The 19,773-nt window shown below is 48.3% G+C and overlaps 1 protein-coding gene across 1 annotated transcript; it reads right to left on the reverse strand.

Moving 5' to 3' along the window:
* Window positions 1-6,908: 6,908 nt before the first annotated feature.
* Window positions 6,909-17,566, reverse strand: LOC127194833 (amiloride-sensitive amine oxidase [copper-containing]-like). Its single transcript, XM_051152411.1, has 6 exons — window positions 15,994-17,566; window positions 14,978-15,251; window positions 14,523-14,655; window positions 14,264-14,288; window positions 8,701-8,714; window positions 6,909-6,989 (listed from the first exon to the last, which is right to left on the reverse strand). The coding sequence occupies exons 1-6, from the start codon at window positions 17,564-17,566 to the stop codon at window positions 6,909-6,911; spliced, it is 2,100 nt and encodes a 699-aa protein (XP_051008368.1).
* Window positions 17,567-19,773: the final 2,207 nt, after the last annotated feature.

A 19,773-nucleotide genomic window follows, 5' to 3' on the forward strand; every position in this document is an offset into this window, starting at 1 on the left:
AGCCATGGCCATCCGTAACATCTAAATGTCAGTCACTTACCCCTGTGCCTGGTTCCTTCGGGACAGCCCCATGGCATCAGAACTCAGCAGGGCAGGGCAGGGCAGGGCAGGGCAGACTTAATCAATTCCCACTTCAGGACAATACATCAGGGTCTCTAAGTGTCCCTAAGTGTCATCTACTTTATCTACTGACTTAGCTCTCATGCCTAGCCCTGGTTGAGACCAGACCTGGATTTGCTGGATCCCCACTCATAGTTCCCAATGCCATCTAGGCATTAATTTATGTGCCTACTTACTTCCTCCCCATCTGTGAATCTTAGTTTATTTGGATAAACTCCCCTGATTCCCCACTTCTTTTAATGTCATCCTAGTAGGGGGACATTCATCAGCCATCTGCAGTCACAGCAGCCCAAGGCCCAGTCATCCAGGGCTATGAAGTGGTCCTGTCCTGGTGGGACAGAGGGCTGGAATAACAGAAAGGCTGCCTTTATGATACAACACATTGCCTTTTAGGGGGATGTATTTCGAAAGCTAGGGGACATGTTCAAAATCAGGCTCTGGGGTTAAGCTACCTGGGTTCAAGTCCTGGGAAATCACACCACTAAGGGTAACCCACATCATTGTGGTTGTGGAAAACTCTCTGTGCCTCTTTTGTCTCAACTATAAAATAGAAGTGACAACAGGAGCATGCACATCCCCGAGAGTGTGGGGAGAAACAAGGTGACAGTAAATATAACATGCTCGGGACAAGGCTGGTCTCCCAGGAGCTGACTGTTAGTTACACTTCATTTTAAAGTAGCCCCAGATGATAGATCTGGACCACGGCACATCAGAGATTTTGAGTACTGTAGACTGTGGTGGCGAGTCCTGCCCTGACAGCCTTCTCTAGCCATGCAAGGGTGCATTCAAGTTGGGGGTCTCATTGCTACCATGGGCTCACGTGTCAGATTTGACCTTCCCCCTTTCCAGGTTGAGGGAAAGCTTGGTCAGGGTTTTCACCCTGTAGCCCTGTCCTCAGGCCTCATGCACTGTGTGTGCGTGCATGGTGGAGTTGAGTGTGACCCTCAGAGTCCCTGGTGGCTGCTTCTTTACTCACCTTTGTACCTGTGGTCGGAATGCAGTGTGGTGAACCTTGCAGGGTGCAGAGACCTCAGCCCATGCACATAAGCTGATGGCTGCCACTGTCAGCCCTCTTTCTCCAGATCCCAACTGAACTAGATGGTTCTGGACCCCATAGGGGATATGTCATTCAGGAACAAAGGAACTGTCTTCCCACCCTGACTGATGCTAGAAGGTTTTTGGAATTTCACTCAAATATCTTTCTGTGTCTCCACCTCAGCTCCTCACAGCTGAGTGGGGAGGTGCCCTGAGGCCTTGCTTAAGTCCTGGGCCTGTGAGTGGGTGGGTGGAAGGAGTCTGAGGGGTCCTTGCTGTCATAGGGAACTAGTTACCTTTGGCTCCTTGACTAGAACCCTCAGGAGGAGTCCAGAGAACACTTGTTGAGACAGACACAGAGAGGGCTCTGACGCCTATCTATTGTGTGCTATTTGCCTCCAATAGCACACCCAATATCAGATGCTTGGGTGTGTGTCACCCAATAATGGATTTAAGAGTAAGAATTAAACAAAGGGAGGCATAGGTGCTCATCAGGGATGCCAGGAGGAACTGGAGCACAGAACCTGAGCCTCGAGGGTGCCTCATGCCTTGTATGCACAAATATATTTAAATATAACCCACCTAGCCTATATATATATCCTTCTTTCTCCCTCTTTTTCTCTCCCTCCCCCCCTCTCTCCCCACACACACACACACACACACACACACACACACACACACACACACACACACACACAAACTCTTTCCTCTCCAACTTGCTTTTTGGGCGTGGCGTTTTGTTGCAGCAACAGAAATCCTAAGTTTGACATCCCCTCTGCATGCTGGCATTTGGTCTGCCATAAACTTTCATGGGCTTGTGTACACTATCACAACCACTGAGAGTGCATGTGTTCAGCAGCCCTGCTGGGTCTGGAAGACACTGTCTTCATTCGTTGTCTTCATTCATTGTTCCTGGTTCTAAAACTTTTTCTGCCCTCTCCTCTGTAATGAATCCTAAGCTCTGTGTGTGTGTGTGTGTGTGTGTGTGTGTGTGTGTGTGATCCAGATGCAAGATCCTTTATGTCTTGGATTTGAGTCTAACTCCACTCACTGCTCCCCTCAGCGCTCTGTTATTGAGTCTGTAGAGGAATCATCATCACTTGGTGACAGTGGAAGACATGTTATGCCTGCCCCATCACCTGGTGAGCTGGGAGCTTCATCTCTTCTTCTCACGTATCTCCTGGCTCTGGTGGTCAGTCAAGGATGGACATGGGGGCATCCCAGGGATGGTCTTGGTTGTAGCTGCTTTTTCCACACCAATTGATTTCCTAACATTTGGCCAGTGCGAGTGAGTATCTGCTTGGAAGAGGAGAAACCAAGCAGCTCTGGGCGTGGGATGGCCTGTTAGCTCCTCTCAGGAAACATATTGTGGACTAAGGATGTGAACGTTGCCTCCTGTCTGCTCAGAAGGAGTGATAAGTTGCCAGAAGGCTGGAAGGCTTCTTATCACAGTCTGCAATCCAGGGGCCTGAATCTCCAAGCGTGCTTTCCTCCCATCCTTGAGTGCATGATGACACACATCCAGATGCGCACACAGACGGAACCTGGAGGATGGAAGAACACACAGACAAATACAATAACTGGAGAACCCTTAGGCCCCCTCTCCTTCCTCACTGGGCCTTCACATGTCGTCCAAGTGATGGTCCGCTCCTTCCAGCCTTAGGGCAGAATCTGTATGGCCATGGAACTAATCTTCAGGCAGCAGTTGCTTCTGTGGCTCCAGGGCTCTCTTGGCAGCTGCTAAAGAGCAGGTACTTGGGCAGAGACTGTCTGAAGTGGAAAACTACCCAGTGTCCCTAGGAATACTGTGTCTTTCCCAGTGTGTGTTGCATGAGCTGGCATTTCAGGCTTCTGGGGTTGGCAGTGGTCTGCCCGATCCTCAGTGTCTGGGAGCTGTAGAGATGTGAGGGAAGGAGAAGGGTGGGAGCCAAATGTTGGAGCAGAGCCTTTTCTCCGTTCCAAGGATCTCCAATGCAGACCACACTGTGGTCACCTTGCAGGAAGCAGCACTATCGGGGCAGGAACTGCATTAGCAGTGTAGGTGGGATGCTCAACAGACCCCAAAACAGCCAGCTAGGGGACAGTGTATGGGTTAGTTCTGGCCACTGTGGATGTTTTAGGGTGAACTTTGGCTGTTTGCTAGAGAGCTGTACTCTAGTCTGTTTCCTATTTTTAACCTTGCAGAAGGGGAAGCCATGCTGCCACAGGCCTGAGGACTCAGTGTGTTTGGCTGGAGGGCCAAGTGGGGTTGATTGGGTGGAAACCATCCATGCAGTCTTGTGGTCTTGTTCTGTTAGTGGGTCTGATGCTGAGAACCACCACATCTCATTCTTCTGCTGACACCACTTATCCAAGCAACACACTGAGCATCCTAGATGCTAATGGAAAGCTTCCTAATGTGTTAGGCAGTGGGATCTTTTAAAAATTAATTTATTCTTGTTACATCTCAATGGTTATCCCATCCCTTGTATCCTCCCATTCTTTGCTCCCTCCCATTTTCCCCTTATTCCCCTCCCCTATGACTGTTCCTGAGGGAGATTTCCTCCCCCTGTATATGCTCATAGGTTATCAAGTCTCTTCTTGGTAACCTGCTATAGGCAGTGGGATCTTATCCTCACAGGCACTGACTGCTTCTCCATCACACACAGCAAGCCACAGGCTAGGGAAGGTACACATCCCACATACAGGGCTACCCTCAGGCAAAGTTTACCGCCTACAGTTCTCAGGGGCACATGTTGTTTCACGCTGTGAGGTAGCAGGTTGGAAGAATAACTCTGGTATGTTCAGAGAGTCCTATCCCTCTGACCCCTGTGTGGTGTGGTACTTAGTAAGAAGCAAGGAAAGTCTATGCTGAGCATCACCTGCCACATCCCACCCAGGTCAATGCAATAATGCACTGGGTGTGTGTGGATGTTGCCATGCAGCCATGTGTGCAGAAAAGTCCTTAGGGAAGCTATGTGAGGTTGTGCTTCATTAAGTTATTGATATGGGATCTCATCAGTGTTTTGATGTAGGTATTTATTGCTATAAACTTCCTTCTTAGGACTGTCTTCATTGTGTCTCATAGATTTTTCTTATGTTGTATTTTCATTTCCTTACAATTCTCAGAATTGAAAAAAATTCCCTTTTGATTTTCGCCTTGACCCAATTTTCATTTAGTAGTGTGTTGTGTAGTTTCCATGAGTCTGTGTACTCTATGCTGTTTACATTGTGTTGATACCAGCTTTATTCCTTTGTGGTCAGATAAGATGCCTGGTTTTATTATAATGTTCTGGTACTTGTTGAGAGTTGTTTTGTGTCCTATTATGTGATTTATTTTAGAGAAGGTCCCGTGGGCTGCTGAGAAGAACATGTATTTGTTAGTGGTTGGATGGGGTTTTCTGTGTGGCATTTCTTTTATGAACTTGGCTGTCCTTGTGTTTGGTGCATAAATGCCAGCTTTATGGGAGCTTTTAGAATGAACGCTCTGGTCTGAAGAACAGATTAGATATACCCAATAGGGCACAAGGAATAAATGATCCCAGAACAGTCAACCCAAAGAAGTCTAAGAAAACATCATCCCAACAACAAAACGATAGGAATTAATAAACAGGGTTCAATAGTAATTCTCAACATTAGTGGTCTCAATCCCCCCAAAAGACAAAGTGACAGATTGGGTCAGAAAACAGGATTCATCTTTCTTTGATAGTCTAATAGCTTTGTGTTTCAAGTTGTAATGTGTTTTTTATTTTTATGTAGCTGATGGGCTTACACATATTTCATAACAGATGTACCAATTTCAACCCTAAAGTAACAGAAGCTAGGCGGCAGAATGGGATAATAAATAGGAATTCTAGAGACTAATATAAGAGCCACGTTTTTTGTTGTCTCCAATAAATAACATTTACATCACTGATAAACAACGCCTTAGAGTAAAGGGGTGGAAAAGAGTATTCCAAGAAAATGAAACAAAGAAACCATCAGATATAATTATTCTAACGTCTTACAAAATCAATTTCAAACCAAACCTGACCAGAAGAAGCAGGGAAAAATATTTCACACTCACTGAAGAAAAAAGTCTGCTGAGATGATGTTACAATTCTAAGCATTTATGCACCAAACACAAGGACAGCCATAGCTTCCCTAAGGACTTTTCTGCACACATGGCTGCATGGCAACATCCACACACACCCAGTGCATTATTGCATTGACCTGGGTGGGATGTGGCAGGTGATGCTCAGCATAGACTTTCCTTGCTTCTTACTAAGTACCACACCACACAGGGGTCAGAGGGATAGGACTCTCTGAACATACCAGAGTTATTCTTCCAACCTGCTACCTCACAGCGTGAAACAACATGTGCCCCTGAGAACTGTAGGCGGTAAACTTTGCCTGAGGGTAGCCCTGTATGTGGGATGTGTACCTTCCCTAGCCTGTGGCTTGCTGTGTGTGATGGAGAAGCAGTCAGTGCCTGTGAGGATAAGATCCCACTGCCTATAGCAGGTTACCGAGAAGAGACTTGAAACCCTATGAGCATATACAGGGGGAGGAAATCTCCCTCAGGAACAGTCAGGCATGCATGTGTGTATATTGCAGTTGCATGTATGTGTGTAAGTGTGTGTGTATGGGTGTGTGTATGTGTGTGAGTATGAATGCACAAGGTCATAGGTGGATATTGGCTGTGTTTCTTACTTACTCTCCATCTTATTTTTGATACAAGCTCTCCCACAGCACCTGTGGCTCATTGACAAACTGGCTGGCCACTGAGTGCCAGGAATCCATCTGTTTGCTTCCTCTCCCAGTGCAGCAGTAACAAACATTTGCCACAGCACACAACTGTACATGAACATTGGGTGTGTGCGTGTGAGCTCAGGTCTTCTGCTTGCATGGCAAACTACCAACAGAGCCATTGTCTTGGTTCCAGCACTCGAGTATTCAGGGTTATGTCCAAGAGTGAAGAACGTGTTTCCTTGTCCTGTCAGCTTCTGGAGGGCCTGGATGCCTTCTACCTTCTGTTTTAGGAAAGATGGCTTTTCATTCCAATATCACTCTTATGTAAAAGTTAGTTTACTATACATGCTATTTTCTGTCATCTTTTCTCTACTTAATATACCTTACAGTGTTCTAAAACTGACCTAAGCCATGCTCACTTTATCACCTGGGAGCACAGTGCAGCTGTGCCCTAGCTTATAGAACTGCTCCTCCATGCGGATGGAGAGTTAGCTGTCTACAAACGATTGCTGTTATATATAATAACAATGCAACATATGAGTCAGCATAGTCTTTCCTGTGTTTCTAGAGAGCTCTTGAGGGTGAACCCCAGACATTGGACCGGTGGTCAAAGTGTGAAGATGCTGTAATTTGTTAGATTTTCCCAGAACAGCCCATCGTTCAAGTGAGACAATTCTCCAGCAGTCACCTTGAGAGGAAGCCAAAAGACCCAGGTATTTAAGAAATATGGTATGGAAATCCAGTGTTTCAGAAGGCTTTCTTTGTCCTGGTCACAGAGGTCATTTTCTGGTGCAGGAGACAACATGAGCAGAACCCATGGAAACCCATCTGGGTCTGCGTCCCCCATCCTCCCTTGTCTCTACTAAGATGCACACGGAAGGATTTATTGTTTGCCTTTGTGGAGTCCTGGGGTTTTTAGACAGGATTGGGTCAGATTGTAGGTACCACTGTCGCCCAGAGGAGGAGGCATTGGGCAGGCGCTGTCTTCGGGGACCCATCGACTGACATAGTTGTGGCCATTGTACGTGGGTTGCTCTGGATGCCTAGAAAAAGTTCAAAGGCCAGAGAAGGACTGCCACAGAGTCCTCTGGTGTGGCCGAGTTGTGGACTGTCTCAGAATGGGGCTTGTACAAGATCCCACTGTCACTCAGGCCCCCAAATCCCTGAGTGGATCTGTAGGCGGCAGATGTGCTTGTGACCCCAGATGTCCTTTTGGGGGCTACTTAAGAGCAGGTAATGGTGGCAGAGACTATCCAAAACAGAAGAAGGCCTGACACTCCCTAAATACTCTGCCTGCTTGGGTGTGGGCTGGACCCCATGGCGTCTTCTGTTCTCAGTGTTGGTGATGTTTTCCTACCTGCTCTTCAGTTTCTAAAAGCTGTCCTCGTTGCCTATAGGCATGAAGGTAGAAGGAGCGTGAAAATCAAGCTTTGGCACAGACAGCTCTACCCTCTGATATGAGATAAACAATATAGATCACATTTACAGCCAGTCGAAAGGAGGCAGTGCTGGGGCCAGGCATGTGCTTAGCAGGGTGGTCAGGGAGACTAAGTTAAAAAAAAAACCAATAGAGCTCTAGGATGACCCATTGCAGTCATGGCAACAGTCACAGTTTCCGAGTGATCCAGGCTGGGGTGTGCAGAGATTCAGTATAGCTGTTTGCTGTGGTTTTAACCTTGGAGAAAGGGCAGCCCATGTTTTTGCAGGATTGAGGTCTGTCAGTATCCTCTGGGCTGTCGTGGAAGTTTTGGTTTATACGTAAACATGTTTTTGTTTTAATCCTAGGTGTGGATATCGAGGCTGCTCCAGTTTGTCCGTAGCTGATAACTGCCTCATGAGAGGGCACATGATCTTTGTCTGCTGGGGACTACCTCATGCAGGAAGGGGGTAGGGGGATGTCTGGTCTTTGCCAGTGGGAATAAATAACGAATCCAGAGAGAGAGAGACTGGGGGCTCTGAGAAAGACAAAGGCTGCTGGTGACCCCCACTCCCATTGCCCCTGGTTGCTGTTATGCAGTTTGATGAGAAGAAGTCGGAGACATCCTGAGATGAGGATGGGACTCACCCCAAGGGACCCAACAGCCCTAAACAGCAGGAGGTGGCCAACAAGAACGACACCCCTTCTTTTCACTAACTTTCCTCCCTATCCAGTATTGGGGTGTTGGAAGGGATTGGGGTGGAGTAGGAAGAAAGAGATCTAAGGAACCCAAAATAAAAATCGTTTTCTTTTTAACAATATGTCTATATTGGGCTGATGAGCCACAGGGATCTCAGTGGTTGTATGACACCCACCTGGTGCCGGCTGCCTTGCTCTGTCATGGGTTTTGATGTCAAGCATCACAGATGTGTGGTGACATCATTTATCCAGGAAGCACACTGAGTGCCTCCCTATTGCAGTACAGCCATCTCAGAGAGTGGCTGCATTTGTTGTCATCCTCCCTGACTCTTACCCCACCCGCTCTCTCCTCCATCCCCTTCAGCTCCAAGAAGGCCAGACACACACCAGACTCAGGAAAACCCTAGGGTACCACTCACCATTGCCATTTTTGAGGTGTGTGTGTGTGTGTGTGTGTGTGTGTGTGTGTGATGTTTCTTTTGGTGGGGAAGGAAGCTGAATGAACCCTCCTGGTTTTATGTTAGTCAGTATCAACCCTATCTTGTGTGGAGTGAAGTTACTGATGGGAAGTAGTTAATGAAGGAGTGGGGGTGGGGTGGGGGAGCCTGGTCTCTAGTCCTACCTGCCACGCTCAGATCGACACTGTAATGCATTATGTGTGTGTATGTTGCCAGGTGCAAATGGATGATGTGGTGTAGTCCCTCGCGGGTGTAGAAGACAACATGACTATAGCCTGTGTCATGCATTGTGGTCTCCATAAAGCTGTTAGGATGCAGCTCATCAAACTTTAAATGGGTTAGCTCCTCTGGGAAGGTTGGCCCCCATGAGCCTCTACTCTTCCTATAACACGGTTTGATGGACCCAATAACTAATGTATATCTAGACTCCATGATGTTTTTAAAAGCTTAAAAATGTATCTGCTAGTATAATTTCATACTTATGTATAAAACACTTTGATCATATCTACTATAGTATTTTCTCTTATTTTTCCCCTCTTTTAGCCAAACTTCTTCCCCAGTCTGTCTCTCGCTCTCCTTTCTCTCTATCTCTCTGTCTCTGTATGTCTCTCTCTCCCTTCTTTCTCTCTCCCTCTCTTTTTACTTCCTTACCTGTAATAGGTTTAGCATTCTTTATTTGACAAAGACAACTTACCATTAGCTACATCACTGAAGACCGTGACTCCTTCCCTAACCATCAAGCAACTATCAATGCCTATAGCTCCTTAAGGAAGTGGGCCTTATGAGCTCACCTCCCATTCATGGTGGCCTACTGATGATCCATGACTTCGATATTATAGGAGTTTTATCTTCATAGAAAACTAAGCAGTGGTGATGGAGTACTTCCCCATATCCTCTGTCTCCTCCCTGAGCCACCCTCACTATCAGCATCTACCAGCATGGCCTATGAATGACAACTTCTCAGACACAGGAACAACCCATTGCCACACTGTGGTACATGCTAGGGTTCACACCTGACATGTATTCTGGTTACATGGTATGTAGTGACTGGGACCAGCAACCACAGTGTCAGAGAGTGTTCTAATTGCCCTCAAATCCTCCATACTCTACCTGCTCCTCTCTACTTGCCCTCCAACCTCTGCCAATCACAGACCTTTTATTATTTTTCTAGGAGGTGGACTGCAGTCCTCCAGTAGGTTAATATGCTTTTCTAGCACCTCTGTGCTATCCATGGCTGGCCCTCTACTTCATATTTTCTCATTTCCAAATGTTTCCTGGGGGTTCCTAGAAGGAAGGACATAACAAATGTGGTTTCAGACCCTCCCTTCTGACATAACCTGGGTAGCTGGAGGAAAACACCTATAGTGGAGCCACAAGACAAGGGAGAATTGAAGGTCAGTATTAGGAAACATGAGGCACGTCTTCTCTCAAGTTCCTCCTGGAGGCTCTTCCCAGGGCCTCATCTCTCGTCTAGAGAGCCCTTTAGCTCCTCCTCCTGGACCTTTTATGGTTGGTCTGGTCTCTGGGTTCCCAGAAATGGAACCGTGAGGGAGGAATCTATTTCCTTGTTCTTTTAAGCTTTTTTGAGGTACCTTTGTGCCTCCCATCTTCCATCTTGGAAAGATGTGTCTTCTCTTCCTTTCATTCACTAAAGTTGGCCGTTCACAGATTGTCCAGACTCTGTCATGTTCTATGCTTCCCCAAGCTGTCAGCACAGCATGACAGAGCCATAGTCTGTAGAACCTGGCTTCCCTGTGCTGGTGAAAAGAGATCCTGTGGCTACATGCAAGATGCTGGGCCAGTGGCCAAAGGATGACGACAGACTTTTGATGGATTTGCTCATAACACCTTCCTTATGTCTGTCTATCACTGGTGGGATGAACCCCTCTCCCAGCTGTCATGAGAGAGAGCTCGAAGTCACAGGTTTCGAAAAAACAAATCTAATGTTTCAAGTGGGCTTCTTTTGTTTTGGTCATGATGGTGGCCTCACTTGGGGACAGAGTTCTCAGGTAGGTGGGCATGGGTGAAGCCCTATAGCAAACTTGGTCACATTGGGGTGCTTCTTTGCTCCCAAGAAGATGATGACATGGACTTCCAACATAGGCCTTTTCATTCCTTTATCAAAAGATCCAGCAACATATCAGCTAGAAACAGAGCTCTTGCCTAAGAGCACATCTCAGATGGCTGCAACACCAGTTCCATCATGTTCTTTGGGCAGCTGTGCATCACCTCCAGCTCCTGGGGACTTGGGTCCAGGAAGAGCACAGCATTGTGGTCCAGGGTCCACACAGTGGACTTTGCTGAAGTTGTCTGAAGTAGCAAGGTGGTAGCTGACCAGCCTAGGGTCAGGCTGTGTTGTTGTAACCCCATCGTGCTATAGCTCAACAGAGGAGAGGAGGGGACCTAAGTATTTCTCTCTCCAAGTTATCTATAGCCTGGAATTCCTCGTCTCTGCACACTGTGTTTCCCCTCATAAATCTTCTCTCTTTCATGTCTGCTCAAGCTAGGACTTCAATTCCTGGCCCCTGTGTAATGCCCTCTGATGCCCCCCCCCATTCAATAACCTCCCCCAGCTTCTTCTACCTGCAGATGCTGCCATGTTTTGTCTTGTACTAGGACTTATCTCAGTGGGAGAACATTGTTCAGTTAGGGTCATCGTGGTTATTGTGACTCAGAACCCAAGACTTGGCCCTCAAGCGTGTGGTCACTTAGTGTGATTGCATGACCCACTGACAGCAAAACTTCCTTTCTGATACAGCAGAAACACAAGTTAGGGGCTTGCATTTCAAAATAGAGCCCATATCTTCAAAATGCTGGCTCCGGATTTGAGTTCTGCCTGGGTTCATGTTCCAGCAGATGAGATCAGTGAAGAGAAATGCTACCTTACTCATGTTCCTTAAAGTCCCCTTTGTCTGAACTGTGAAGTGACCGCACTATGACCTCCTTGGGTGTTGGTGAGAGAAAGGAACTGACAGTCGATATAAAGTGCACTGGATGTTGGCCCATGTGAACACAGAAAAAAGTGTGCACTGATGACACAGTCTGGACGCCAATGCACGGGAGGTTGTAAGCTCTACAGATAAGCTGCTCTGAGTCTAGGCAGGGAAACAAGAATGAAGAGATCCCTTCCCTACCCAGGATTCTCTGGCCTCCAAATGGGGTATCCAGTTGCGGTCTCTTGACCATCATCTGGACAAATTGTTGTTGGAGCATGTAATTTATCTGATAGTGAGGGACAGAGGATGCTCTTTTATTGTTTTGAGGAGGGCATGGTGGAGTCTTCAGCATCTAACTTACCATAGAGCCACCAGCCAAATTAGCGAGGCAGTGCCAATGATGCAAGGAGACCTCTATGGCTGCCACCCTGTCCTTCCTTGTACTTTGGGGTGAGGCTGTTCCACTGTGTGTAGACTTCTGGGAGACCTTGACTCTAGTGAGAGGATCGGACATTATCAGCGGGCCCATGACAGATTCATTTTTCCATTTTGAGATTAGGTGTCTCACTGACATGGAGGTTTCCAAGTAGGTGAAGCTGGCTAGTCAGGGTGCCCCTTGGATAGTCTGTCACTGTGCCTCTTCAGCTCTGGGATTGTAAGTGAAGACCAGCGCCAACCAACATTGGCCCCTGTGAGTTCTTGGATCAAGTCCTGTGTTCCCAAGACCAGCACTTAAATGACTGAACTATGTGCCCATTCCCCAGGTTACAGTTTTTTATAAATATTTTAATAAGTACACATGAAATGATATGTAGCAAGAGGTTTCATGATGATGTTTTCATTCATAAACACAATGCTTTTAAATCATATCCACCACTCTTTCCCCCTGTTAGTTACAGGCGAGTCTTCCTCATCCATACGAAGAATGATATCTAATGATAAGTCACAGGGATTCTGTAGCTGACAAGAAGCCTTGTCTATCCATAGACACTCATGTCTCAGCCAGTCTCAGAGCTATTCCCATGTAGTCGGATTAGCGATAGAAGTTCCCTGCTTGTTCTGCAGTTTGAATTCTTTACATCCCGATTGTAGCCCCCTCCCTCATCACCTCCCGATCTCACCCTCTCTCCCTCCCTCATGCCCTCTCCCTCCATCTCTCCCCTATTCCTCAGAAAGGGGAGCCTTGGATAGAGACAGAGACACAGACAGAGAGACAGGGTGACAGACCGACAGAGAATATATCCCTAGAAGAGTAGACGAGGCCCTCTGGTTTCCAACATGCTCCTTGTGACCTCCTGTGAGGCAGTCAGTTAGAGCCTTCTTTTCTCATGGAGAAGCTGAAAGATGAGAACCCTTGAGCTTGGCTTCCCCTCAGCTTTCCTGGTGGTCTCCTCTGCTCCATGCTCTTTATTGTGGGGTCCTGACTCTAAGAATTGTCACGAGTGACAGCTCCACGCAGTGGGGAGACAGCGTGAGCCCTCTCTCTGTGTCCTTTGGCGTGAGGTAGGAAATTCCACACCCGACTTGTTAGGTCTTCAGATTCCTCTATGACCCCCTCTGGTTGTATTGTACATGTGTGGGCATGTGCTCTTGTGTGCACACATAGGAGTCTGCCAGTATCTGTGCACATATGTGTGGACACCCCTGTGGAGTGTGTACCTGTCCCTCATTCTCCACTTCACTTTTTGAGACAAGGCACCTCACTGGACTTTTAGCTCACTGATTCAGCTAGAGTGACTGCCCAGCAAGCTCCAGAGATCTGTCTATCTCCACCCACCACCCTTGTGTTGGGGTTACAGACCTGCAGTCGTGTGCCTGACTTACATAGGTGCTAGGGCTCTGAACTCAGGTCCCCACACTTGACTGGCCAGCTCCTTACTGTCGATGCCACCATTCTAGCCCCAGCCTTGGCCTTGTTAGTGCCGCATCTCTATTGGTGCCATGAAGAAAAATCCCTTTCCTGTGCCTTCAGCTTTCTGACCTTTCATTCCCGAGAAAAGTGGAGCTTTTGTTGCCCCATTCTTACACAATACATAGCACACATGCGTGCTATTCTCTGCTATTTTAATCTTCCATTTAATATGTGGGTTTTCCTGTAAGAAAACTGCAGGGTCTTCCTACAGTGTACAGACTGTCCTCGCACGTACAGATTTCTATCACCTGGCACTGCAGCATGCCTGGGCCCTGGCTTACGACGCTGCTCTTCCCTACAGCTGGGAGATTGCTCTTCTCCTTGCTTTTGTTGTCACAGATAGCAATAACACACCCACACATGTTTTTACCTATGTTTCTACCCATGTCGGGAGTCAATCTTAGGTGCCAGACACAATGGCCACAGGATGAAAGTGTTGATAATCTTTTTAGATGTCCCTATAGTAGCTTCCCTCCTCTGCATGGCTGACGTGGAAGGGGAACGTTTCTCCGTAGCCTTCCTGACAGAGAGTGGGAAAACCTCAGTTATCGAAAAACCTGCCCGATAGGGAGTTCCAATATCCTATGGGCTTCTGCTGTCTTTGTCACTAAGGTCTTTCTGGGGGGGGGTGAGGAGACAAGCTTGAATGTAACCATGGCCACCCACCTGTGCGTGACCCACGCCCTCCCCTGCCCATTAAGGAGCAGCAGTCAAGGTTGGAGGCTGAAGGGTTTATTGTCTAGCCTTGTGCTCGTCTGGGGCTGTTAAGCCAGAGCCAGGGAAGGGTTCTTCCCACAGGGTTGTATGACCCATTGTGGTTGAAAGGCGGGAGCATCAGGCAAGCTTGATATCCAGGGATGCAGTGCCCGATGTAACTGCAGCTGTTAGATCTGGGTGTTTCTAGCTGCCATGGAGACGCTGAAGGGCTGGAGCACAAAGCCCACGGTGCTATCAGGTGTGGTCATGTTGTGGAAGCCCACTGTGACCCAGGCCACCAGATCCTGTGGGAGAGACAGGGCGGAGCTGAGTCCTGGCCACCTGAGGTCACTGTCACTTATGCTAAGTTCAGTCGTGTCTGCCTGAGAGGTCCTCGGTTCCATTTAAAACCAGCAGACCTGCCTGCTAGGACCCCTGAACTTGTCACTCAGTAAGCACAAGTCTGGGGCCCAGTGACAGGTGTAGGCAGCGGTGGCTGGTGACAGGCCTGAGGTGGCCAGTGGGTATGGGGACATTACCTCATTTTCAATGCTCTCATTGTCCTGAATGAAATCCTCGAAGACCACAGGGGGATTCCAGGGATTATTTTGGCTGTAGATGCTGCTGCTGCCCCTCTCAGAATCATGGTATTTGGTCACAGCCAAGGGGTACCTACAGGTAGAGAAGAGCCAATGGTTCTGGGCACTGGAGCACATCTGATCTCTTCCTGGGAGCATCCCCAGTGTCAAAGATGGAGAGTTTAGTCCTTCTCCACGATGGACATTTATACCCTAGAGGTCTGGAAAATCGCCCATGACCATCTTAGGGCCAGGGTCTCTGTAAGCATTTCCACTCCCTCCTGGAGTACACAGGGCGCACATCCGGATGAAAACACAGACATGGACCTTCCAGAACAAAATGCCCAAACAGAACATGTAATCACTGTGAGGGACCCCTGGCCATGCACTCCAAATGAAGTAGATTTTTCTCTTACCTGATCCAAGAGATACCTCGCCTCTTCTGCTTGCCTGGCAGTCGCACCTGATGGATTTTGGAGATGATCTGCAGGCGGTAGCTGCTCCTGTGGTCCAAAGGGGTCTTGTGGAGGTTGCTAAAGATCAGGTGGTTGGGAAGTGGCTTTCCAAAGTGGAAGGCTGCCTGGCTCTCCTGCAAGTAATTTGTTTGCTTTACGTTGTTTTGGACTTCATGGTCAGAGTTGGTGACGTTTGCGGGAACGATGTTCAGTGTCCGGAAGCTGTTATTGCTGCCTGAGGGCAGGAGAAAGGGTGAGAATTAGTTGTTGAAACAGAAACCTCCTTTTTCTACCCCGAGGTCCCCGACTACACAATATCCATAGACAACTGCTAGGAAGAAGCCATGCTAGGGACAGATACTGGACTAGCAGTATGGGCTAGAAGACTGAGCAACCCAGGAACCAGAGGAGCTGGAGGACAGCTCTTGGGTCACTCCTGGGAATGGTGGCAGTTTCATTGTGATCCCACCATTCTCTGGAGAGCTCGTTCCAGCTTGTTCATGGTGATTTTAACCTAGAACAGGAAGCCTGTGTTTCTGCAGGCTTGAGGACTGTGGGTATTCCTGACCAGAGGGCCCAGTGGGAAGCTATCTGGCTCTGGTATCTGGTATGGGATGTTAAGCATCACTTCTCTGCCATTCCTCTATGACGACATTTATAAGAAACACACTGAGCATCCCCCAGATGGTATTAGAACCCATCTCGAAGTGTCTGACAGAGGCACTGTTTAATCGCCATGGAACCCCCCACGCAATTCTACTCAGAGCCAATAAGAACAGATGCACACTTCACAGTCAGGGACACCCTAGGGTACCATTCACAGCTACCATTTTCCAAGAGTGGGTGTTTCTTCTTGCATGGAGTGTGGTTGAAACAATCTCCTGTTGTTATTGCCAAGAAGTCTGATCCCCAACCTACGGAGTGAAGTTATGTGTGTAGTAGTCGAGTGTCTGAGTTGGTGTGGCCCCAAGTCCTACCTGCTATATCCAGGTCAATACGGTAATGTACTAGGTGTGTGTGAATGTTGCTGAACAGGTGAGTATGCAATTGAGAGATGTACTTCATCTCCTCAGGCAGGTAGAAGGTGGCACGGACCAAGTCAGTGGTGTGCATCTTTGCTTCGATTGTCCCATTAGGGTGGAAAATGAAGTCCCAAATATAGTCATAGTGGTGGACTGTTGAGATTGTCCGTAGCACCAGCATGTGTCCCTTTGTCCCTGCACTGGAGCTGAAGTTGGCTTTGAAGCTGGAGGTAAAGAAACGCTTAATTGGCATCCCTTCTGGCATCTCAAAGAGACAGAGAGCTTGTGGATAAGAGACTGGGTCGTCGGTATCATAGTGGTGGATGGCTTTCAGGAAGGTGGCTCTGTTTGGACAATCAACCCCACGGACTAACTGGCGAATGGGACTGCGTGAGCTCCAGCCCACATCCATGTATTTGGCCTGAGTGCCTGCACGTATATGTCCTCCAAACTGTGCCATAGCGTCTTGTACACTGACTTCATAAGCGACGCGTACATTCCGGAAGTGCACATTCAGTATCTGCAGGCCAGAGGAGGGCCGTAGCCGGTAGGAGAAGATCCAGTTTCTATAGTACACTGTGTTGTCCTCTATAGTATAGCCAAAAAAGCGGAGCCTAGGCACTCTGGACCTAGTCCTGCCGACAGCAGTGGGGAGTTCCTTTGAGGTGTTGGAGGAAGGGGAGACTACGGGCTGCTCTTTGTCCTTGGGTACCGACTCCATGAGGACCACTATGTCCACTTCTCCGGCGGCATATTTCTGAGCCAGTTCCTCTGAGCTGTTATAGAACTTGCCGTTGTACCAGAGCTTCACTACTCGCCAGTCCTGGGCATTTGTGCTCTCATGATCCAGAAGGATTTCCAGGCCTGTGGGCAGCAGGAAGTCGCCTACCATATAGCGTTGCAGGATGAACCAGCTTCGGCGCTGGTCAGACTTTGTGCCGTGGGGGGCCATATACGTGAAGGTCAGACAGTTCTCATAACACTCCTTTAGTGAGTAGTCGGTGGTGTCAAGTAAGAATTGATGCAGAGGCTCAGTGGCCTTCGTCAGGGTGCTGTGGATGAGTCTGTACTCTGCTTTGGAGATGGGTCTAGATGTCCAGGGTGGATTGTCCCCAGGGCCGGGAGAGATTTCTCGCATGTAGATTGGACCGGGAAGGGGCCCAACGGCAAACTCAGCCACACGAGGGGGCTCCTGGGCACCGAAGAAGATGACAACACGGGCTTCCCGCACAGGACTCCTTTCTTCTTTGTCCAGAAAATCCAGCACGTCGCTTTTGTCGGGCAGCAGCATCTCTATGAGGTACACTGAATTCTTGGTCAAATTTAGAGTCGTGGATGGCTGCAGCTGCAGCTTCTTCCTGTGCATCAGGAAGTTTTCCACACTTTTCATCTCAAAAATATTCAGGTCAGAGAATACCCGGGGCTTGCCGTTGAAGCTCCACCTGGGGCGCTCTGCCACGGCCATCTGGAGCAGCAAGATGGCCGTCACCACCCAGCCCAGTGTGAGGCTCCTCTGTGCCATCCCCATGGCTTTGGAACACAGCACAGGAGAGAAGACTTAAGTACCTCCCTCTGCAAGCTTGCTGCTCACTGTGTCCTGTTCTTCTGGCTTCTTAGTTTCCTATTGTCTTCTTCCCTCTCTCTCCAGCTGAAGTGAGCTGAAGCCTCTGGGTCCCCACTCACAGATCTCAGTGCTGCCTAGATCCCGGTGTGTGCATCTTCCTATTTTCTCCCTTCTCTGAACAATCTCTTATAGTCTTTCTTATCTAGATAAACTTCTGTGTTTTCCACTTTTGGTGTTATCTCCGTGGGGGGAACATTCATCAGCTAGGAAGATAGTGAGTCACTGCAGCACCAGACAGTCCTCATGGGCTATTGAGTGTTTGTGTCCTCCTGGAACAGAGGGCTGGCTATACTGATAGCAAGATTACCTTCTAGAGAGACATATTTTGAAGCTTAGTGTCTGGATCGAAGCTCTGGGAAGTGACAACACTGACTACTAACTACCTGTGTGACCTTGGGCACGTTGTTTAAACTCTCTGCAAACACTTTGCTCCACTGTGAAATAGAAATGACCACAGAAGGTTGTGGAATCAAACAAGCCAAAGCCAACAGTAAATATAAAATGTGTAGAAGAACCCCAGTCTTCTCGCCACAAGGGGATTATTGAGTTTGGTTCACTCTCAAGTGAGCCCCAGTGGTACAGTCTGGACCCTGTGCACTGGAGGTTCTGGGCACTGTAGACTGGCCGTACTGAGACAGTTTGTGAAAGAAGGATGGGGAGGAGACTGGTCCTTCCACGGCTCCTGTGGCATCCTGTGTGGTACTCAAGTCAGGGTCTCTTTGCCATTAATTTTTGGGAGCACCTTGTCAGCTCGTTAGATGGCGAGTCAAGATGCCTCTCTCCCTTTCTATCTGGTAGAAGGCATGTTTGGATTTTCACCTCCTCACTTCCTGTCCAAACTGCAACAAAGTACTGTGTACTGTGTGCTGAAGGGTTGGTTCGTGCACAATGCTGGAAGAATTGGGTGGAGTTACTCTGTCCTGTCCTGGACCTGGGGAGTGGAGCTGTCTGTCTGTCAGGCCCTGCTGTATAGTCACAGGGAGATGTTTGTTATTGAACATGTGCTAGAAGCTGTCACTGTCACAAGCTCTGATTTCACCAGAACCTAACTTGAAGCTAATGCTGCTGAGCCCTGGAGGGAGCACCCTCCTGATGGCATTTTACCACAGACTGTCTGCCTTGTGCCTGCCACTAACTACCTACCAGCCAGGAGGCTCTGTCTGACTGTGGTGTGTACTCAACTGTCCCATTGATTTTTCCTGCTGTGCTTCTCCATAGGTGATAATGGCTGAGCTATATGGACACCCCACCATTACTACTTCAAAACCAGTATGTGTGCCAGGGTTCACACTCGGTACACAATCAGAGCATCGTGACAAATATGCTCTGACAGGCACCAGCCACCCTAGTGTCAGGGAGTATTCTCACGGTCCCCCCAAGCCCCAAAGTTTCCTCAGCACCTCCTCTCTTCAACCTCTGCCAACTACTGAACTTTCACCATCTTTCTAGAACAGGGTTCGAATCCTATAGCAGGCCTGTACACCTGGTGCTTCTATGTCCTTCATGTCTGGCCCACTACTATTTTATTAATTATGCCCAAATGTCTTTCTGATTTGTCCTAAAGGAGAAGATGCTGAAGAAAGGTTTCAGAACCTTTCTTTCAGTAATTAGACAGTAGAGAAGGCAGGGATCGCCATTGCATCACAGCCATGAAGGGCAAGGAAGAACTCGCCAGCTAGTGTTCCTCCCTGCTTCCTACAGGAGGCTGGTTTGTCCTCAGAACCCACCTCCTCTCAAGGTCATCCTCTGTCATCCAAGAATGTCTCTGAGATGACTTCTGTCACTTGCTCTGGGCTCTCACACTTGCTGGCCCCCTGGTTCATGGCTTGTCTGCTTGGTCTTACCTCTCCAGTGCCAGCCTCACCTGTGCCCTATAGGAACACACATAGGAGCTTCTGCTCTTGTTAAGCTGATAGAACTGAGCCACATCTACATGCACAGCAGGGTCTGACGTCTAGCCAAGGCAGAGAGGCAGCTTATAGTCCTAAAGCTAAGCTCAGTGTGGTAGGGGTGGCCACACACACACACACACACACACACACACACACACACACACACACACACACACCTGCAGTAGCTGCTTGCCCTCTGATTTCTAACCCACTAATATC

Source organism: Acomys russatus, chromosome 10, assembly GCF_903995435.1.
Source record: "Acomys russatus chromosome 10, mAcoRus1.1, whole genome shotgun sequence".
Classification (NCBI taxonomy): Eukaryota; Metazoa; Chordata; class Mammalia; order Rodentia; family Muridae; genus Acomys; species Acomys russatus.

Coding starts and splice junctions, on each gene's coding strand:
- LOC127194833 (XM_051152411.1), bottom strand. CDS start 17,566: ATGGGGATGGCACAGAGGAGCCTCACACTGGGCTGGGTGGTGACGGCC. Junction 15,252..15,993: donor TATTGACCTGGATATAGCAG/GTAGGACTTGGG, acceptor TCCTGCCCTCAG/GCAGCAATAACAGCTTCCGG. Junction 14,289..14,522: donor ATGAGAGCATTGAAAATGAG/GTAATGTCCCCA, acceptor TCTCTCCCACAG/GATCTGGTGGCCTGGGTCAC.